General features: G+C 36.7%; 1 protein-coding gene across 2 annotated transcripts in view; it reads right to left on the bottom strand.

Moving 5' to 3' along the window:
* Positions 1–13,023: 13,023 nt before the first annotated feature.
* Positions 13,024–21,792, bottom strand: part of LOC308392248 (uncharacterized protein) — a 56,800-nt gene continuing 48,031 nt past the window's right edge. The window contains exons 1-8 of one of the 2 annotated variants that reach the window (XM_080875214.1): positions 19,691–19,960; positions 19,129–19,197; positions 16,495–16,566; positions 15,446–15,510; positions 14,318–15,310; positions 14,074–14,235; positions 13,815–13,910; positions 13,024–13,528 (exon numbers count right to left, since the gene is read on the bottom strand). In XM_080875214.1, the coding sequence (XP_080731340.1) occupies positions 13,220–13,528; positions 13,815–13,910; positions 14,074–14,235; positions 14,318–15,295 (1,545 nt within the window). In that variant the 5' untranslated portion in view covers positions 15,296–15,310; positions 15,446–15,510; positions 16,495–16,566; positions 19,129–19,197; positions 19,691–19,960 and the 3' untranslated portion in view covers positions 13,024–13,219. Of the gene's footprint in view, positions 13,529–13,814; positions 13,911–14,073; positions 14,236–14,317; positions 15,311–15,445; positions 15,511–16,494; positions 16,567–19,128; positions 19,198–19,690; positions 19,961–21,792 lie in introns of those variants that run through there. The other variant, XM_080875215.1, reaches the window with a different exon arrangement.

Here is a 21,792-nt window from a genome sequence, read left to right as displayed (position 1 = left end):
ATGTGGGGAGGGGCTTTGACGTCATGCTCCGAATGCAGAGAAGGTGGCCATATTCACTGATGTCACTCCATTACATTTTACTTGGAAATATCAACTAATTAAGCCAATGAATTGGTTTAGTGAATATTACTTGGATCGAATGATTCAATTTACATACAAAACTGAGGACACATAATTACAAACAATCCTCAAGTAATGCACTACAAGAAAAACTGCTATTTTAAAGTAATAGCACTGAATTTGTAATTTTTTGTAAAATTTATATAGCTAATTGAAATAATAATTACAGGGCCAAAAAAACATTTTTTTCAGTGTAGCAATGCCCTGTTTCTTAAAAGATTTGTGAATAGCCACATTTTCCCATCATAGAATGAAGATGAATAAAGAAGAAACAATGTTCAGACGTCTAGTTATACTTTTATAGAGGTTTCACTAAAGAATATCAAAAATATCAGAATATTCAATCTTAACAAGCTCTGAAAATGTTCTTAGACTAGTAGGATAAAGTTTTAGAAAAATGCTTCAGAACATGAAGCAGAAAAAGTAACCCTTCAGGCCCCAGTTATAGCTGCCTTTTTCAAAAATGATTAAAAGCCTGCATGAAACTCCAGTGTAATTTGTTCTGTGCCTTTGTTGTGCAAGGACAGAAATTTAAATTGCAATCAGGAGTATCTAAAAATACAAACCCAAAAGAAGCAATTCACTCATAAATCTTAGGTTAGTAACTGACTTACTGCACAAAAAAGGTGGGAACAAACAACACTCCTGACATTTGGTCGAGCAGAGCAAAATGCAAAGATCAAGAGATTGTGAACAGCTTGTCATACATAGCAGCTTGCTGTATAATAACATGAATAGAATTTCATCTCCTGTAATTTTTTTCAATTCATGGAAAAAAGAAATATAATCTTTCAAGCTCACAACTTTGCACACCTATAGGAAAGACCGTGACAAGGAAATACAGGATCTGCGTTTCACCATTTGCTTTGTAATAGATTTTAGGAGGAGCTAGTGAGAGACTGACTGATAATCAAGTGACATTAATTAATGCTAATGCAAAACATGTTTTAACTCTTGGATGTTGAGGGATTTCAAGGGCCTTTTGAAGTGGATATGAGGTGGCTGGTAAAGTGGCCTATGATGAGTGACACTTAGCCAACCACACACTCACCCTTTCAATTAAAGAAGACAAAACATTTTTTTTAAATATACTTAGTGGACTTAGTGTGAATGGCACAGAGAAGGTATTATGTAAAGAGTAACTGCAATTACTGATAACTCAAGACAAGACAGTGGATGATTTGCACTTTGAATTTTGTATTATATAACAACACAAGACACTTTAACAATACAAAGGCAATAAATAAAAATTAATAAAATTTTTAATGATTTTCTCACTTGGTGTGACCTTGTACCAAGTTTCAAAATTGAAAAAAAGAAATAAATAAACCGGTTATTGGTATTTATCATCATATAAAATGTGAAAATGATGTAGTGAAAACGGTGGATGCTATACAATCAGACAAAAATGAAACCGATCACATACTCCCTCTCTTTGGGAGAGACCAAAACAAAAAACACAAGACAAAAAAAAAAATTGAGAGGAAGGACTAATCTATTTCAAATACCTTGTAATTATTGCAATGTATAGTGCCTCCTAATTAGGATATTCTCTTATAAGCGTAATTCATTTAATGTCTGTTTTGTGTATCCGATTAAGAGCTTAATGACTAAATCACAACACTGAATGCAGTTTCTAAGGGTTGTACTTTGCATTGGTTCCATTAGCCTTCTGAAGTTTTGATATTAATTTGCTAGCACTGAAATGTCCTATAATAAATCACATGACTCATTAGAAATTCCATTTAGTCCTAAAAAAAACTAAATGTTTAATGCATTATTCAAAAGTGACTAATTATGCTTCTATTTCTTATAAGAAAAAAAAGCATAACCAGCTCAGTTCCCTCTCGTATTGTTTAATTTACAACTTGATTATGCCCATTTTTGTCCCCCCCCCCACCCACCTCCCCACCCCCCTCCCAAAGATTAGTTAAGTATGTACAGTCTGACCCAACTGTAATTATTATATAGTTAATACAAAATAATTAAAGTCTTGTTATACCAGGATGCAGCAATAGCAACCATCAGTTTCCATGTGGAAGTGACATTTAAAATGCTGTTTAATTGACGTAACAATCAAGCGAAAGAGAAAACTTACATTTGTTTATGCAGAAAGGGGGAAATTGGAAAACAGATACTTATCTGATATAAGTAATACATCATTTCTTGAAGTTCACTTAAGTTTTGGTTTGAAAACATATTCAGCTCGAAAAGTAAATGTGGTTTGCTTTATCTACATGTTTAACTACAAGGGAAACTGCAAATTAATGATAGCAGAGGACTTTTAATTCAGATGCAAAAAAAGAAGAAGCATACCTTGAAGACAATTTGTCACAGTTAGGCTGAGTAAATGGACACCAGAGCTCTGATAAATTGATTTAATTTATACCACTTTAGTCATGATCTGTTTTTGTCCCCTCAGGACCTACCTGTTACTTGCAGAGATTATGCCACAGGGTATAATTCCACACTTGTCTCCATTCTAGAGCAGCTGAAAGATAATTCACTAGATGAAACTGACTAATTAACTCTTGGAAAAGCTGAATGGTTAAAAACAAGTGAAAAAACCAAAAAGTTCTGACAGAAAAAAAAAAACAGGCTTTCTCACAGCTAGTCAAAGTGCAAATCCATACAAGGATGCTTTTCTGCAGATCTGACTCGGTGCAAGTAATTTCAACCCAGTGATCTAAGCAGCAGGCAAGGCATTTCTATGAGTGTCTGTGCTGAATGATTTCTGAATGATTTATCAAGTAGCATGTGGCAGTTCAGCAGGGGGTTCGTTCCTGAGTGGAATATATAAAGGGGCTAATCCAGGTTTCTAAAACACTGCGGATGCAGCTCTCTCTTGAATATCTGGAGTGTCACCTGACTGTTTGAAAGGAAACAATGTGGCACTGCTGGTGAAGGTTCCTCACAACATGAAAGAACAGGGTTACAGGGTTGTGAGCTACAAGGATATACATCTCATAGTTTTGTTATTTTTGCCTCTGTCAATTTAACCTCTCCTACAGTTTGGGTAAACAAAATTTCCTGAATCACAGAGTCAGACCTGGAGGCTATACTTTTGAAGAAATTTCATAAGAAGCTGCACTTTAGTCAAATGTTTGTCTATAAGATTTTATATATTCAAACAACTAAGCATTTTATACAAAACACCAACTAATACTCCCACATATCTTGCGTTCAGCATATAAATCAGAGCATGTTAAATGTCAGACACCCGTTTAATATCAAGGATATCAGGAATAGATGTTAATTAAAAGTTACTTGTCACAGTACTTATAAAACTATTCGACAAATGCCATCAAACTCAAATTCAAACATTGTTAATGTTGATACTTTATTCACAATGAGGTAAGACATCTGCCATTATGAACTCCATCATTTCTTTTGCTAATGTTTTAACTCCCCATGTTGATACGTTATATGTTCAAAGTGTGTTAATATCAAGTGTGGGTGTTCACGGAGAAGGAAAAACCCAGAGGGCTTATCATGTGGCTCTCCTCATTAAAAAATACACTTCATCTTGCTTATGCAATAGCTGTTAACTTGGCAAGGCAACATGAAGCAACTCAAACAACTCCCAGTCATCAGACAATTATGCACATTTTCATTCACTTAAAATGTGTCGGTGAGTGCATTAAAAATAAGAAGGAGGTTTCAAAGAATTCAAAAACCTTTCATCTTGAAACACAGGACCGATTTAATTATCCCTCTCAAATGCAGTGTGGCCTGTGAATGTATTCAAAAGTGTTTAAAAGGGTGGTCTTACTAGATCATTTAAATTTTGCTTCCACTGGGTTCAGCTAATAAAACATCAGGGAGAAAAAAGCAGGAAACAAGACAAAAAAAGACAGAACAGTAAGTCCAGGTGAACTCTGGAATTATCAGGTTTTTTAGCAGCTAAAAGAAAAATACAGTATTTCCATCTGGTCACAGAGGTAGTACTAATAGTACTAAAATTGCACATGTCGAGGAGCGTGTCAGGCTACATTTCATTGTGTGTTATACTTGTATAACTATGTATGTGACAAATAAAGAACCCTGAACCTTGAATACATTGCATATTGTGCACACACTGAATCCTCAGTTTGAGTGAGAGTTTTAATTTTATTTTTAATAATTTTTTTTAGCTACACTGAAAATAATAACATATATTAAAATGTATATAGGTCTTACTGAATAGATTGTTTTAATGGAATTGGGGTACACTGACTGTTTTAGCACCATGGGGAGAAAAATACAGACAGATAATTTTAATGTTTCAGTACCACAGAAAGGAATTAGGACGCAGGTCAGTATCTGGATTCTGCAATCCACATTACTTTAGCTTCTGTGCAGCTTAATGCCCAGGACAGCATTCATTACAGGATCAAGCCCTTGAAATGGAACGCTTTTTAACAATAACATGGCTGCTCCCAATACATAGCATCCATATTCTACTTTTTCCATAGGTTCAGAAGTCAGATTTTATGCCATCTTCCTATCATACCTATTCATGAACATCAAAAATGGAACAAGTGACAAGATACTTGCTACTTTAAAGTAACAACTTGAGTGCTCTGAGCTTATAACTATGGGTGCCATAACTCTGCAAGCTCCAGAGTTAATAAGAACTGCAACGTAAAACAGAAGTTGAACCCTCCAGAAATTCAAGACTCTAGGGAAAGCACTCCAGGGCAGCCTGCTTCCCTCTGCAGTACCCAGAGCGTTCTCACTCCCGAGGCGTAACATGTGGACGTTTTGTCACGTCCCGCGGCGTTCCTGAGGAACGCGAAAGGAGACCTTCGGCGTTCTTATGGTACGCGGCGGGTTATGGCTGGAATCCAGTGCAATGACGCTCCCGCGGTAGTAGACGTTCCAGACCTGTATTCCAGCCCTAAACCTAACCTTATCCCTAGCCCTGACCATAACCTTATTCCTGACCTTAACCAGGACTTTAATGATGTTAAATAGCGTGTTTCTAAGCGATTTGAAGAAAAAGAGCGAACATGTGTAGGTTCAGTCCAGACGGTTCTCATATTTCCTCTTTTTCCGAGGTCGTCATTTAGGAACGTGGTGGGTAGCCGAAAACGTAATATGGTGACGATTTGTCACCTAGCGTAAAATGTTACGCTTTGGGAGTGAGAACGGGTTGCAGTACCAGCTCTAGGGAGTTTCAAGTTCAGACTGTTCTGAACATACACAGATGACCTGCTGTGAATGAAAAAGCTGTAGCCACCTCAAAAACTCGGTGTGCAGAAACAGAATATTTCACACCAAAATTATTCTCCAACTGTTCCATAAAAAATGGGGAGTCAAAGTCATGGTGCAAATAATGCCAAAGAGGAGACATTTATGAATTAATAAGTAAAGGTATCCATGTTGTGTATATATAAACAACATGGATGTCACAGTATTACATCTAATGAAATCTTTTAAACTGTGAGGACCACCTAACTATATGAAATACTGGAAAAATTGTGAGCAATGTCAAGTAATACACATGTTCAACTTGTGTGGCTTAATAAATTGTATTCCATTAAAATTACAAATCAGTACAATGAATTGTGACAGTTCAACCATATGCTATTGTCTGAATTGCAATAGGTTATACTAGATCTCTTAACAAGGTAATTTATCTGAGTTAGAATAATTTACAAAGCAGCTGCAATATAAATCAGGTATTGTTAGCTCATTCCTAAAAAGTTAGCTCATGCAAACAGATTAATTTGAATGCTATAACACTAAATATTTGATTTCCAAAATAAATCTGTTGTGTTTTTATCCTTGTTATGTTTGTTTTGTTACTACTTTTATGTGTTAGGGTATAGATGTTTATTTCATTTCCAGCATGCTTCCATGTTGGAAGTCTGCGATGGTTGAGTAGCTATAACATGCACGTAACAATTACTCAATTCTTATTATGTTTGCGACTTGCTTTTGCCATAGATGCTTGATTTCACGAGTCACTTGTGTGCACATGCTGTCTGCCATTTCATGCTGGGCAGGTAATGTGAGGCACTGTCAGTTTGTCTGAGTTTATTTGTATCTTGGAAACAGCTGTCTACAGTTTTATGTGAGGGGGCTGGTGTGATCCTTTGGGAAGCAGCCATGTATTGAATACAAACCCGTGATGAAAAAGAATGAGCAAAAGCAGCTTAAACTCTTAAAAGAGCTGCATAGTTGAGTGCTAACTCTAAGTGGGTTTAGCATGATGAGTTAGGCTTAACACATACACATTCATGAATTAAAGTTATAGCCGAATTATGCAAAATAAACCTCATGTAGGCATAACTAGACTGTAACTGATATTATCCTAGAAAAATTGAAAATAAGCTTGAGTAACATTATTCCTCTCTCACCATTCTGACCCATATTTTCATGTTACTTACCTTGCTATTAGTCCTGTTAGAATCACACAGTAGAGCTGCCAAAAGCGATATAATATACAGCCACCCCTGGGATTTACAAAGAAATTTTCACAGTAATAATAAACATTGCCCTAATTCCAGCCTTCATCATTTTACTTTGGAAGAGAAATGATGAAGACATTAGTGACTACACAAATCTTGTTCATGCAATATTTCAGCAAAGCTGACCCTTATCTGCACACCCCACACCACCCAGGTATGGAGGAGAGCCACGCACAGGCAGAGCATAAGTGCCACCACTGCACCACTAAGAAAGTGAGAAATGAAAAATAGAAGGAAAAGTCGAATCATAACAGTCATTAGTTCTAAAAAAAATCTATGAACTATTTTTCCAAGGATGAGAAGGTGTAGCTTCCGTGCGGTCCCCAGAGGATCTCTAAGCACACACAAGCGCTGCAAACAAACATCAATAAACCTGATCATGAAAAATAATATTGCTACCATGTAGCATTTATAGACTAGGAAAAACAAGAATAATTTAAAGCAGCCAGTAAAACAAGGTCAGCAATAACAAATGCACCTGAGACAAGTAAACCTGGCACACTTGGAAACATACAATGTCGTTTCGAGTGCTCATATTCAAGGTGTCTCTAACATATAAACCATATTATGTGCACTAGTTGTACTGCAAGCTCTTTCGATTAACGTCCCAATCAATATTTATCTCTGTTTAAATTAAACATATTTTCATTCTTTGTAGATATTCCACATACAAATCCTGACTGGTTATTCATAAGATGTACCACAGTAACCTACCAGTGTGTGTCCTTTGTTCTGAGAGAGCAATGTCTAACCTGAATTGGACCTGACAGGGTTATTTCATTTGGGTTCTGTGGGTGGACCAATAAAGAGGGAGCAGGATGAAATTAATAGAGGAGCTTCTTTCCCCTGGATATGTCCAGATGAATTTTCATTAGCAAAAGAGGAGATGAGAAAAACTCAGAAGGTGTTTTACAATAACGTCACTGCCTTTTTTTCTATGTCACAATTTGTTCTTTTTCACAAAGTTCTTTTAAATTTAAACTATTTCTAAGTGATTCATTATACATGCATGACTCTAGCAAAAGTGAACCAAATGTTCCATTTGGTGTTGTGAAAAACTCAAAAATGTCCAAAATATGACAACTATAATCATAATTCCAACCTTCATTTGGTGTTTTTATTTAACTAACTGAAACAACATTTTCACTGAAACATTTTTTTTCAACTGTGATTTTTAAAAAGCTTTTGCAAATAACCTTTTTATTTCTTACAACACTGTGAAAAAGTCTCAAGCCAACCTTTCTTTCTGTATGTGAGGAAAATGGAAAATAGGTGTGGCAATTTACAATTTACAGCAAAATGAAACTACTCCTAATGAGATTTTTCTCAGATGGTACTGTTAGATCCTGTGATCTTTAGGCCAGTTTCTTTAAAAAAAAATTAGGACACTTTTCATCTTTGGCTAATAGTTCTTTGGTAATTACCTTGTTGGTAGCAAAATTACTATGTTTTGTCAAACGGTGTTATCTTAAAATTTTTATAGATTCGACAAAAAAATGAGAACTGATGACGTGTTTTTGTGACAGCGTGCTAGTAACAAAGTGCATAAAGATACATTTCAAAATTGGTTATTTGCTGAGTTATCTATTGACAGAACACCGGTTCATCCCTTGAGTTAGGTGCCTTTTTATGTGACTCTAATGACTCTTAGGTCAGTGTTAAATGGTTTAACAAATTAACAAACAATTAACCAAAATATTCCCCTTAAAATAGTCAGGTTGAAGGACTCAACTGACAATGAACCAAACCCCAAACAAAACTTTGATATAGCTTCAGAAATCCTGGAGGACTACTCAGATTACTGAGGACTGCTCAGATCATTAAAAAAAAAATTACAAGAACTCTGCCTGCTTGGAAGTAAAATATAAGTATAATAATGAGGGGTGTCTCAAGACTTTCAAGCACAGTACTGACGGGTTTCAAAAAGCAGGGATAAATATTATAGCAAACAACTCAATTTTTTGTGGAACTAGCATGAAATAGAATCTGACGAATGTGTTTTACAACCCAGCTTAAAAAGTTATAAATTAGTTCGTTTTTCAGTTGTGAGTTAATAATTGCAATCAGATTCAGATTAAATGTGTTTTAAATTACTTTCTGAGCAGGGGTAAAGTGTAGTATGCAAGAGCAACAAAAGCATTCCTTTGTAAAAGGTTATTTAATCACTGTATCTATGATGGGAAGTTTACAAACATTATTCAGTTATAACTCATAAATGCATGAATTAGTAACAATTTGCTGAAGGGTAAATGTTAAAGCTGTTGATAATGTTATATGTGTTGCATTTCCACAAACAAAAATGTTGTTTGGTAAAACCTGGATCATGATGTTGCCCTGGGGCAGCGGTGTCTGTCAGATTATGCCCAGGGCAAAAAACATGTGTAAAATAAGTCCTGTTGCATATTATATTATGTGCATACCTTTTAACAAAAATCTATTGCACTGTCATTTTAACTAAAATTTTTAGTAAAAGTGCCAAAAACCACACATCCTAGAGTCATCGATTGATGCTTTCTCCAAAAATAAGTCCTCATAGCTTCCCATGTTAAAATACTTATCTTGTTTACAGCCTGGTAGAACAATGACTTTGGTCTCTACAGCTAAATCACCCCTTTATACGAGCTGTTTAAAATTTATTGAGGCTTTAGGTTAAAAGCATGACTACTTTAACTGGCAGGCAGGAGCTGTGGCAGGCTTAACAACGTGTGCAAGGAATCTCCACTCTTTATAACTTATTCAGTAATTAGCATTTGAATAACATGCCAACAATGTGGCAGTGCTGTGGAAGCATTATAAAGTGCAGTTTGAAAACTTAAAGTCAATTAATTTCCCCAATACATGTGTATATGTTTTTTTTTTAAACTTGTAAAGACAATCTGTACTTCTAAAACAAATGATTCATTGAACAAATCTAGAATTTAGAGATGCAATACACTCTAAATCATAGCATAGATTGCCTTTAAAGGTAAGTAACAATTAGCAATGGGAAAACATTATATTACAGCAATAAAAGAAAAAAAAAAACAGTCAAACATATCGTGACTGATCAAAAAGACTCCCATCATGGCAAGTTAAGGTCTGACACTGGTCTGATGGGATGTAGATGGGACATCTGGAGAACAGTAACTTGTTGATCTGGGTACCTTCCACTTGCATGTGCGTAAAAATTGTTCAGTCATGTTGAGGAAAGGAAATTATTGGGGCAAATACCCTGTGATGAACTTTGTATGTGCCTGAAAGTATGCCTGCACCAGCTGAGCCTAGAGGAACCTAACATTGTTCCACTAAACAACATAACAGCTGTGCTGAACAGAGATAGCTCATCAAGGAATGCTACAAGCAGTGTATTGTATGCGTCTATACAAGGTCTGGGTCCTGCTTGACCACCTGCCTTCAACATGTCACACTCTATTATCAGAAGTTGATTCAATCATCAAAAAATAATTGGTGTTAGAATATCGTGTTATCCTGACATGTTCACGATATGACCATGGGCTATTGCCTGAGCCTCCAAAAATGTATGCTATATAGGAAATCAAGTTTATGCATTTGACACATTTGTGATACTTGAGTATGTGAGTTTGAGGTCTAGAGTTCTGAACATCCGTCCAGCTTCTAAAACTAGTGCCAACGGGAATGTGAAAAAATGTGTTATTTTATTTTTATGATTTACCCTAGCTACTTTAAATGAGCATTAATGTGGCTTCCAACATTATGCTGTGACTGCTTTGCTTCACTATATGGTCATATTTTTACCTTTGAACCTTTCAACTGTTAACTTTCCAGCGTTGCTCAAAAGCAGAAGGTTTTGTGTGCATATTACTCAATGCATCAATGCAACTCAATGCAGTTCATCACTTGGTCACTCTTGAAAGATCAATATGACAGATCAATACGATGTTTGTTGGCTCTCTTAGATTTATGCTTATGCTTTTGTGATGATTGGATCTTCTTGAGTGTAAATACTATACATGAATTATAACATGGTAGGTTATTGGTTTCACTACTGAAAAAAGGTAAAAGTGCTCAATAAAATTTAACCCTTACCATAATTTAACTTTGTCAGGGTCCTGGGTCTGAGCAACCCAGGGTCCCTGAGCAGTTATGGACTTGAGGGAGGTCTGAGGTCTTTACACTGGCTGCCTGTCCGTCAGAGGATACACTTAAAAGTTGTGATGCTGGTCTATAAAGCTCTGAATGGTTTAGGACCAAAATACATCAATGACCTCCTGACCCAGTATGAACCTTCCAGATCCCTCAGGTCATCTGGATCCGGTCTTTTATCAGTTCCCAGAGTCAGAACCAGACACGGAGAAGCTGCATTCAGCTTTTATGCTCCTTATATCTGGAACAAACTCCCAGAAAGCCTCAGATCAGCTGAAACACTCAGTTTATTTAAATCCAGGTTGAAGACTCACCTGTTCTCAGCTGCATTTGAATAAAGCACCAAATCCACACTTTAAGCTTAAATTTCAAAACTAACATTTTAACTACTGATTTTATCTACTGTTCTGATTTTATCTGTTTTGATTTTATATACTGTTTTGTTTGTTTGTTAATTAGTTTGTTTGTTTGTTTGTTTGCTTGTTTTAATCAATTTTAAATCATGCTTTTTATTTGTTTTTGTTTCTAATGTCTCTGTAAAGCACTTTGAATCTCCTTGTTGTTGAATTGTGCTATACAAATAAACTTGCCTTGCCTTGCCTTGTATCATATTATATGTATTTTTGTTATTGCTGTCCCTCTTCTCCCTGCTTGCAGATGTGTGTGTGTGTGAGTATGCAGGTGTATTTGGAGAACACCTTCAGGCCTCGTGGGTGTGGCCCTGGCAGGTGATTGGCCACACCTAAAGACCATGACACACCTGCAGCTGATCTAGCCTCATCGGAGGAGCTACTTGAGAGTGTGGTGGAGCTTTCTCCGACGCTGGATCATTGCGTGGCTTCACGTTAGTCTCTTGACCAGTTACCAAGTTTAGTCTGCTGCATTGTGGTGTGTCTGACAGCTGCCTCTCTGTTATTTTCCCAGGAGAAGCGTGGAGATGAGAGGGCAGCGAGCACGGGGTGCTCAGACACTGAGGAGCAGAGACAGGAACACTAGCGCTGGGAAGAGGACACGTTACGGGAGTTGGGAGTGCACTGAGGATTTATTGTTATGTTTTTCCATTTCACTGTAAATAAACGCACTACTTATACACAGAGCTCCGAGCCTGGGTCCTCCTTCCTCACCTCCCCATGGTTGGCCATCGTCAACTGTGACAAACTTAATCAAAGCTTCACTGCCTGAAGGTCTGTGCTGTGTATAATTGCAATTCCAGTAATTTTTTCGATATAGTATGCAAAAAGGGCATCTTGTTCTTACATTATAATCATTGTTAGGTAGCAATTATGTGTAATAGAAATTATTTATACAAAATCATACTTTCTATGAATCACGTTGAAGTAAGAGGACTCTCTATAGGTTAAACACACTGTACAGTAATTATAATGCCCTTTACCCAAGTTAATTGACATTTCTTACTGTGTTTACTCTAAGTTATACAACTAGTGATGTATAATTTGCTATGTGTTTGCCAACAAAGCTTTGTTTTCAGTGTGCTTAATATGTTTAGGACACTACAAAGTAATTACTGTTCACAGGAATAAAAATAAGGTTCAACTTACAAAAGGGGGAGGGAGGCGATATCCTTGACTGACAATAATTAATGTCTCTTTTAATCTAAGTCAAATATATCCGGACTAAGTAGTGATTTCCTCTTTGCAACTACATAAAACAAAATTACCCATTCAATGAATTACAAGCATTTCGAGTGTCTGTTGTGTCCTGCATTAATCTGCCTTCCAATATTATGAGTGGCTGATGCAATTTACACCAGGTAAAGAAATTTTAATCAAATGTTTTACTTACTATGGAAGCGGTAGAAGTGAAAGCTAATTTGTATGTTCCTGTGTGTTTATGTTTCTATATGTCAGAGTTAGCATCAAAAACCGCTTAATGAATCTTCACAGAGGTTTACCCTGTTTTCTAATGTTTACCTACACTGTAAAACCTGACCAGTTAAGTTAACTCAAATGATTTGGGGAAACCGATTGCACCAATTGATTCAAGTTTTATAACTTAAACAGTTTTGGATTATTTAAGTACTTTATTAGAGTCCCAAGAACCCAAAGCAAATATGATAATGTAACTCAAATGCATTATGTTTATTTACTCATTGTTTTTAGTATGTTTTAACTTAAACCATTAAATTTGTTGTACTAAGATGCTGTATTTATTCAAACTTATTTAAAGTGTTACATGCTCATATTCAAATTAAGTTAAATTAACTTAAATAGTTGTATTTAAACAACTTGATCCATTTGGGGAAACCGATTGCACCAAATGGTTCAAGTAATTATCAGTTATCTTCCAAAAGATTTCCATGTAACTAAAAGGTGTTTTTAGAAATAAGCTTAAGATTACACACTATGTAAAGATTTTTTTCAATCACAAACAAAACGTCAAATATGGATTGTCTCCTTATTCTTAGCTTTCTCCACATTGCTTTTTAGAAAGCTAATTACCCTGAACAAATAAAACTATTGAAGCCATTCACAGATAACTGAAAAAGCACGACTATACTGACAGTGAAAAACAAACATCATCTACACAAGCTCATTTTTTAGTGTCTGCAATTTTGGTTTTAGTTGCTTTCTCTCATCGTCTAGCTTCAGCAACACTACTTGAATGAACTCAAAAAAGCCAGTACACTTCTCAGGATAGCTCAGATGCAGAGCATAGATTAGCCCAAACAAACACACCAGGGCATCAGTCCATGAGTGATGAGTCATAACAACCTGATCTTCAAGTACTATGAACACTTGGCGTGGTGAGAAAGGAACTCCTCCAGGCACCTCCTCTTCATCGACATCAGCAACCAGAGCAATTGTGGCTTCATAGAACTCAATTTCCTCCTATAATACACAGTGCACAATTATTCATCTGTAATACCTCTGTTAAAAGTATAAATACAAATGGTCAGGCACCTTTCTTCAGTTTTTCAAATTCTATATATCATAACATGTTTTAAATTGACAGTGAAGGTTCATTTTTCATTCATCCAGTCAAATCAAGGATGAAAGAAGTTTATAAGTCATTCAACTTCACGTCTTCAACTTTCAACCCAAGTCCAGATGACTTATAAACTCCTTTCAACCTTTTTTAAATTCAAATGTGCAAATTATTGTAATACCCAAGTACCTTGCATGTTTTGAAAATCTCTGAAGAATCCTCCTTGAGGTACATTGGTAGGCCGGCCAGAGCTGCTGTTCTAGTTGCATAGATGTCGTTTTTGTCCTAAAAAAAAAAAAAAAAAAAAAAAAAAATATATATATATATATATATATATATATATATATATATATATATATATATATATATATATATATATATATATATATATAAACATAGCAATGGCAACTGCCAAGCAAGCAGAATAATAATTAGTATTTTTAAATACCTGTTTTCCATATGCCAACAAAAGCTGCTCCATCCTTTCACCGACCCGTCCAGTTTTCCTCTTTTTGTAAAGTCCAATCAGCTGAGGAGCATAATCATCCAGTGCAGCATAAAACACATGTGGCAGATTCTGATTGGTGATCCGATGAAATTCAAAGTAGAGCTGAGGAGAATTCCAAAAATATTATAAGCAAAACACAGCATACTATATGAACAGCAAATGTTATATATGTAGTTGTACTTACCTGTGTCTCATGAAAGAGTGCTGGCCATCTGTCCTTGAGCTCTGATACAGGAGGAGAAGTGGTGACAATCTCTTCACGCCGGAGGGCAAAAGTGGGCATCATATGCTGATGAATGAGAGGGATGTCTCTTTCTGCTGAGGTCTTCTTGAACTCCTCTACCATCTCAAGTCTTCTGGTTTCCAGAGACTCCCTTGTTTCTCCAGAAGGATAAGAAGGAAGGAAGTTGACCTCACCTCTCCTAGGTCTTTTAATATTGGCCCTTGGTGAAGCTCCATCTGGGTTTGTTCTGCTGCGCTTTCCAGCATTCACAGCAACATCCATGATGCCAGCTTTAGCCAACTTCTTTCTTTGGTTTCCCATTTTATATCTCAGGCTATTCTTCCACCCTTCCCACCCAGTGTCAGAATTCCTCTCTTTCAGACAGGGATGTTTTCTAACTAAAGCTTCTGCAGCCTTGCCAATTTGTGTTGTACTAGGGTATGCTTTTAGTTTGTAGATTTCTTCCCCCATTGTCTCAAGTATGTTGTGTTTTTGATCTCGTGTCAGCGTAATTACTTTCCCATTTTTATCAAATGCTGCATTACCCTCTCTTAATACATGTTCCACTTCATAAGAAAATGGCGGAACAATAAAAACTTCTGGCCATCTACTAATACGCTCTGGTGAATCTATGGTATCAGTGCTATCAGTCTGAAGGATTGTGTCATCAGTGCTCGTTGAAATCCGGTCAAGCTCAACTAACCTGACAACTTTAACAGATGCTATAGCTGGCAGGTCTTCTATTTTAACCAAATTACACAAGGCATTATCAAAATCTGGGTCATGAAACTGAAGCCGAAAGTCAAAAGTAAAATTTAGCCTAGATTTGATCGCATCTATGAGGGCTTGCACACTGTTTGGACGAGATGGCAAAATAAGTTTTTCAGCGTTATCCTTATCAAGGATGACCCTTAGCTTCAATATTCCTGTTGCCTCCATCTGAATTTGTTATTTCTGTAACAGACAGGTTTCACATATTATAGTGGCATTTTAATACATGTTTGTGTTTACAGTTATTTGCAAAATATTAATTGTGCAAAAATATAAAAACATTTATGTGAATACAAAAAAACTGAATAGATGAATTACCTTTGCATTGGTTCAGAAATTGGTGGAATCAGCTGATGTCTCAGTTCTGTTTCTTTAGTCAGACACTGGAATGAAATGGTTTGTTGTTAGAATGAGTTCATTTGCTATCTTGTAAGCAACATGCGGCATGTGGTCAGACAGTTGGCACAGAGATTTTACACTGTGACGGAGACCCCTCTGTTGATTCTCTGCTACTTCATATGAACGCAAGTGCTCAACGTAATAAGTGTCATAGTCTTTCAAGAGAAAATAAATGTTGTTTCTGATGAGCAGTACATTAAGAATCTCTTTGAACTCTGGCAATGCAGCATAAGCACCTGTGCATACAAACATGCCAATTGCAAAGTTTGTGCCATTAATTGTAACCTTTTTTGTTGCATATATTGTGTCACTGTCAGCAATACCTGAAATAAATAATTGTGTATCTGCAGGTAATGATGAAATGTACAAAGACTCCATTTTGGATGTTTGCACAGGTGGTTTGAAAAACGTTGATCAGGACAAATAAAATGCCATCATGCTTTGATGTCTCTCTGCCAAAGTTTTTAGTACATTTTTGTAGTTGTGAGTGTCATGAACTATTTTTTTGAAAACCTTATGCTTTCCCTCAAATCTCATTGTCCAAAGATGAACTAAGGGACCAAAGCACTTTATTAAGTGTGGGTAATGCTCGATGTAATGATGCTTTGGCCTGAATCGAACATTAGGAAACACTTCCTGAAAGAGTTGTCTGTGATCTAATATTTTACAGGCCATGTACTGAATGGTCTCGTCACTAAAAGTATGAGACATGGCAAGCTGAACTACGTCCTTTAAATCCATTAGCACTTCCCAAAAAGTGTCTCTTTCTGGAACTTTGGAGCCAATGAGAAGAGGCAACAGTCTAAGAAGGGCATGATTTTCATGCCCGTTCCCACCAATGGTCCCTCGCCTGGCAAAATTTGAGGGTATTGGATGAGGGCGATCAACTTTGTCAGAATGTTGGTAGGGAAAGCGCAGAATTGCTCTGTTTAAGTCTTCTAAGGTAAAATATCTCTTAGAAATCAAACCTTTTAAACAATGTGCCAACTCCACTGGAACGACACCTTCAAACAGGTCGTGTAGGAGGTCAGGTGGGAAGCCTGTGACAGGATGGAAGAAAGAGAGATGGTCAGAAAGAACACAGGGGTTTTTAACACCATAGTTTTCCTCAATGTCATCATTCTGAAGCTCTTGCACAAGATTATCATGAGCATCTTTTGTTCTCATTACATAATTCCCTGTAACAGCATTTTCAGTTTGCATTTCTGTTTGGGTGGCATGACAAAACCTACAGAAATATGTAGACCTGAAACTCTCATTGAAACCAGCAAGTCCATGGGCAGCAAGGTTGTCTGCCACAACAGAGTAGACAGTGCCTTTAAGACATTCACCAAGAGTCTCAATGTAGACACCTACTTCTTCAAGAGTTTTCAGATCATTTAAGAGTGGTGACAACATTTCCTTATACCCAAACTGGCGTACATCATTGGAATTGCACAGCAGAGCAAGCTGAGTGCAGTATTTTTTAGTATTTATTTATTTATTGTCATTGTCAAGAACAATGAAATTGCGTTTGGGGCTTCCATACAACCCAAAAAAAAAAAAAAAAAGAAAATAATAAATACCCCTTAAAACCCAAGTGTACATATTTAACCCAGTGTGACTCCAATGCAATAAGACAATCCTTAGCAATAATGTGTAGAGCAGAACGAGATTTAACTGGAAAGTTTGCCAGTGTCCAATAAACTGCAAAGACTTTATGTATTTTCTTTGAGGTACCAAGTGGGTTTGCGATTTCAAAATCATCCACGTAAAGTATTATTGACAATTTCTGTCCCTCTTGTGACAGTAGAACATTTTCCTGGTAGTAGGATCCATCACAAAATGACATGAAATGTCCAGGAATCTGTGTGGGTGCTTGTTTAATTTCTTCAAGCACATCATTTTTTTTCAACAACAATTGCAAAGATGTGAGAATAGGCACATACATATAAGTGTGCTTTGACAATTCAATTAAATACTCCACAGGTGTCATGGTCCGGGTGTGTGCCAGTGTGTCTCCCTCCGAGCCGGCGTCTCCACCCCTGGGAGGGGCCTCAGTGTTTTTGCTGATCGTTGACATCTGTGGGTAATTAGCCGGGGGACTCATAAGGCCAGCGTTCTCAATCTCTCTTCGCCAGATTCTCTGCTAAACATCAGTCAGTGCAGGCCACCACCATAATTTCCTTACGTGTTTTTTTTGTGAATCACTTTTGCTTCACTGTATGTTTGTTTTTTGTGCGCCTCCCTTTTTCAGCTACACCTAACTGTTAAACCTCTGGCGAAGAGCTTCTACTTGGATGCTGGACCTTCTGGCAGTCCCTCAGGCTACCACCAAAACTACCTACCTGCCTCTCTGCCTCCACGCCAGGAGTTTTTGGATTTACACACCCGGATTACTCCCCCTCTATGTTATCTCCGACCTCCGTTGGCAAGTACACAGTACGAAGGAGGATTTTGAGCCAAACAACATATTCATATGCCTCCTTATCTATGTTTTGAACATTTGCATTCTGTTACAGTGACCCCGACCTTTCCCTGGACCTTTTGTGACTTGCTTTCCAGTCCAATCCCCGGACCCGGACCAGATCATTATTTAGTTAACGTCTACGCTCACCTTTTGTTTATGAATATTTTGTGTGCACATTAAACATTATTCTTAAAATATATTTACGAGCTGTTCGGCGTCTTGCGTTTGAGTCCTGTCACTCGTCTGAAACGGTCCCGGCCGTAACAACAGGTTTGACATATGGAAAATTTGCTTCGTAATATGATTTCCTCCTCTTTGCTGTAGATAGTGGTCCTTCAGATGTGACACATTTATGTAAAACATTACTATCAGAAACTGCCTGACAAATCTCATCCACCAGTTTGTCCGTATATGTACAGTTGTGCTTTTTCAGTATATCTACAACTGATTTTCTAACCAGAGGTACTGATAACAAAAACAACTGATCAATATGCTCAATAATCTCCTGTGTTGCTCTCTGGGACACATGGAGAATGGTCTGCATTTTCAAGAAAAATCCAGCCAGATTGTATTGCAACTGCTCTTCTAAACCCTCAATTCCACTGATTTCACTGGTGGATGCCACTTGATTGTCATCTGATGACTCTATTGAATCAAGTTGCATGTCATCTTTTTGTTCTACATTTATAACACTTTGCACAATGCCTTCATTGTAACTTGTTGAATTTTGGTGGTCTCTGCATTTGTGGGCATTGAAGGTTGAGTATACATTGGTTTTAAAATTGCAGTTCTTGAAAGGACATGGAACAGTTTCTTTTCGTTTTAAATGCCCCCTCAGATGGATAAACATTTGGCTTTCAATAAATGGCTGCTTAAAATTACACACAGGGCAACAAAATCCATATTTATTCAAATCTAGATAAGAACCGTCTTTTCTTTGTGTGGGAGTGTGCATTCTTGACATGTGTATCTTTAATGAATTAAATGTACTAAATGTACACATGCATGTGTTGTAGAGACAGGGTAAGGGTGAAATTGTGGAGTACTGACCATGGTTGAGCCGATAATGCTTCAACAACATGACTTTTATGGCAGTAGAAAAACTACACAACTTGCAATTCCACATTTTGATGCCAAATCGTTTTAAAATCACCTTTACTGGCTGTCTTTAGTGCAGTGCTGGATGATCTCTCGGCATGCTACTGCTCCTTCAATCGTCAGACTGTAATAACACAAAGCCATGAGGACAGAAAGCTAGCAGAACAGTTTTTACTTTTAGACTTTTACTTCACTTAAAAACAGTCAACCTGGATAACACAAGCTTTGAAAACAGTAACTACAGTTCATTTTCAATTCAGGTTGGTCAACTACTCTAAATGTTATGAAATAATAAAGCAATTTTACATAAGTGAAGTACACAATAGGCTAACCCTTGGAAAGTACAGAGTCAGAAACGTTTAGGTTTGGTGCAGTGCAGCTTTGAAAAGGTAAATTATTTCACGACTAAAATGCCACTAAGCATCATATTTTAAATTTGTGAAGGTGAACTTGTCCAGTAAACTCTTAAAATGAACACTAAATAAATCTTCTACCATTTTCACTGTGTCAAAAGTAGGCTACATTTGAACTTGATAAAGTTCAGAGTCAGAAAAGCCTAAACACTGATTTTACCAAAGGTTTTGTGGCATGCAGTTTGCAAAAATTAGACTACTTACCAACTATTTGATTGAAACAAGCCACCAACCGTTAATTTTTTAAATTGTGAAGGCAGACTCCATACAGCGCTAGGCGGGAATTGTGTGCTGGCAAGCTAAGTTACGAGCTACTACAACAAAGTAGTCTGATAAATTACAACAAAGTACAACTAAAACAAAGCAGTCTGATAAATGTACGCTAGAAGTAAGCATTAACAAAAAAACATAAAAATAACGTTTATCTTGTACTTTCCACTCTTGCAAAATTTCTCTTGACGAGACTCGTGTCTCATGGCCGACAAGTCCAGGCAAAACGCTGGGGGCGGGGCCGTGGATGATGACTAATACAAATGAATTAACACTACTTAAACAGTTTAAAGCAACAGTACTTAAAACATTACAAAAACATCATGTGTACTTATTACAATAAAGTTATTATAACATATGTATACTTTTGGGTCTACCTAACACACTTCATGAAAGTTACTTTAACTATTTTTCAGAACTGAGTAAGAACAACTTACTTCTTTTAGTAAGATGCACTGTTGGGTTTTACAGTGTACAGAAGACTGAATTAGCTGTCACTGACATTTGGTTTCAGACGAAAAGGGACAGTATTGACCAGGACATTCTTTTTGCACAAAGCGTGCAGTCTGGATTCTGCTGCTGTACACATTTTCCATTTCATCTCCTCTCTGAGAGCAGACCATGTCATCACTTATTTAGCTTGTTTCTGGTTCAGCATCTGTCCATCTCCCCCTGCCTCTTTATTTCTCTCCCCGGGTGTGCTTGCAAGTTTGAGTGTGTGCGTTGGAGTGGCTGTTATTCACTAAAAGTTGTCTTTCATTTAGTGTTCTTTTTATTTATTTTATGGCTTTCTTTGTTGTTCAGATACTTGTGTCTCCCTGGTGAGACATCTCCTTTTTGACTGCAAACTTAAAAGGAAATTTTACATCCTAACTTGGAAATCGGATTGAACTTCTGTCACAACAAATACATTTTTGAGCTTTCACCTAGACCATGATCAAGTCCCATTATTACGCTTTGGTAGCTTTTAAACTAGGAACAGTGACAACTTGCAGAAAACAAAGTAGGACATTTATTACAGACATGTTTTTTATAAGACCTCTAATTAACACAAGCAAAGCTATAATTTCATTGAATCCTTAACTTGTCACAGTCAAATGTTTAGAGCCTACAACAGCGAGGGGAAAAAAAGTGAATCTAGGTCAGTGACATGGACTCATGAACTATGTAAGAAGGAGAGTTGTTGCTAGTTTTGGAAGCTTTATAACGTTAGTCTACTTAGTGTGAATTGAAAGGAATCAAGACATGTTATCATAGTACCTCACTGATGGTACTCTAATAGATAAGTATTACAGTATACAAAATTAAAATAAATATTAAAGCACTAGTGGGATGTTGAATGTTTTCCACCTATAAAGTCTATAAAACCTATAACCCTATAAAAACTACTGATAAGTTTTCACCTTTTGCATAAAAGTATGTATTAACTGAATGTGTTTAATTTTATTCTAAAAAGCAAGCTAACTAGTTTCAATTATTATCATTCTTTCTAAAAAAGAGCAAAAACAGCTAATCTGACAAATACAGGCTTTTTATACAGTGTACCCTGAACTTTACTAAATATCAGAGGCTTAATGGACAATGAGAATGCGAATTACCCTGTCTTGAATCTGCAATAGAAAGGAGTACAACGTCTGTTACATCAGATATGCTGATCTGCAAATAGCATAGGTAATAGTCTGTTGAATTCACTGCTAGCGAATGAGCTTAATGTGTGCTGCCTCCTGCATTTTATGTCTGCAGCTATCGTGCCTAAACCCCAAGGACTCCCCCCTGTAGTGCAAACATGTCAGAAATGGACTATTTTCCTGCTGTATGACACACATGAGAACAGACAACCATGTAAAATGTTCATGTGTTAAAATGGTACAGATTTGTTTCCATAGCCTTTCATCTACATTTTATTCATCTAAATAGTCAATTATTTATTTGAAATTAGTTTAAAAAGTTAAATAAACATAATTTAAGATGAGAAATGAAACATACAGGTCAGAGGGTGCCCTGGCAGAGGGTGCCTTAACACAAACATGAAACTT

This window comes from Rhamphochromis sp. 'chilingali', assembly GCF_963969265.1.
Source record: "Rhamphochromis sp. 'chilingali' genome assembly, chromosome: 2".
NCBI lineage: Eukaryota > Metazoa > Chordata > Actinopteri > Cichliformes > Cichlidae > Rhamphochromis > Rhamphochromis sp. 'chilingali'.
Note: the sequence above shows the minus strand (reverse complement) of the source record. Positions and strands in the feature narration are given on the sequence as shown.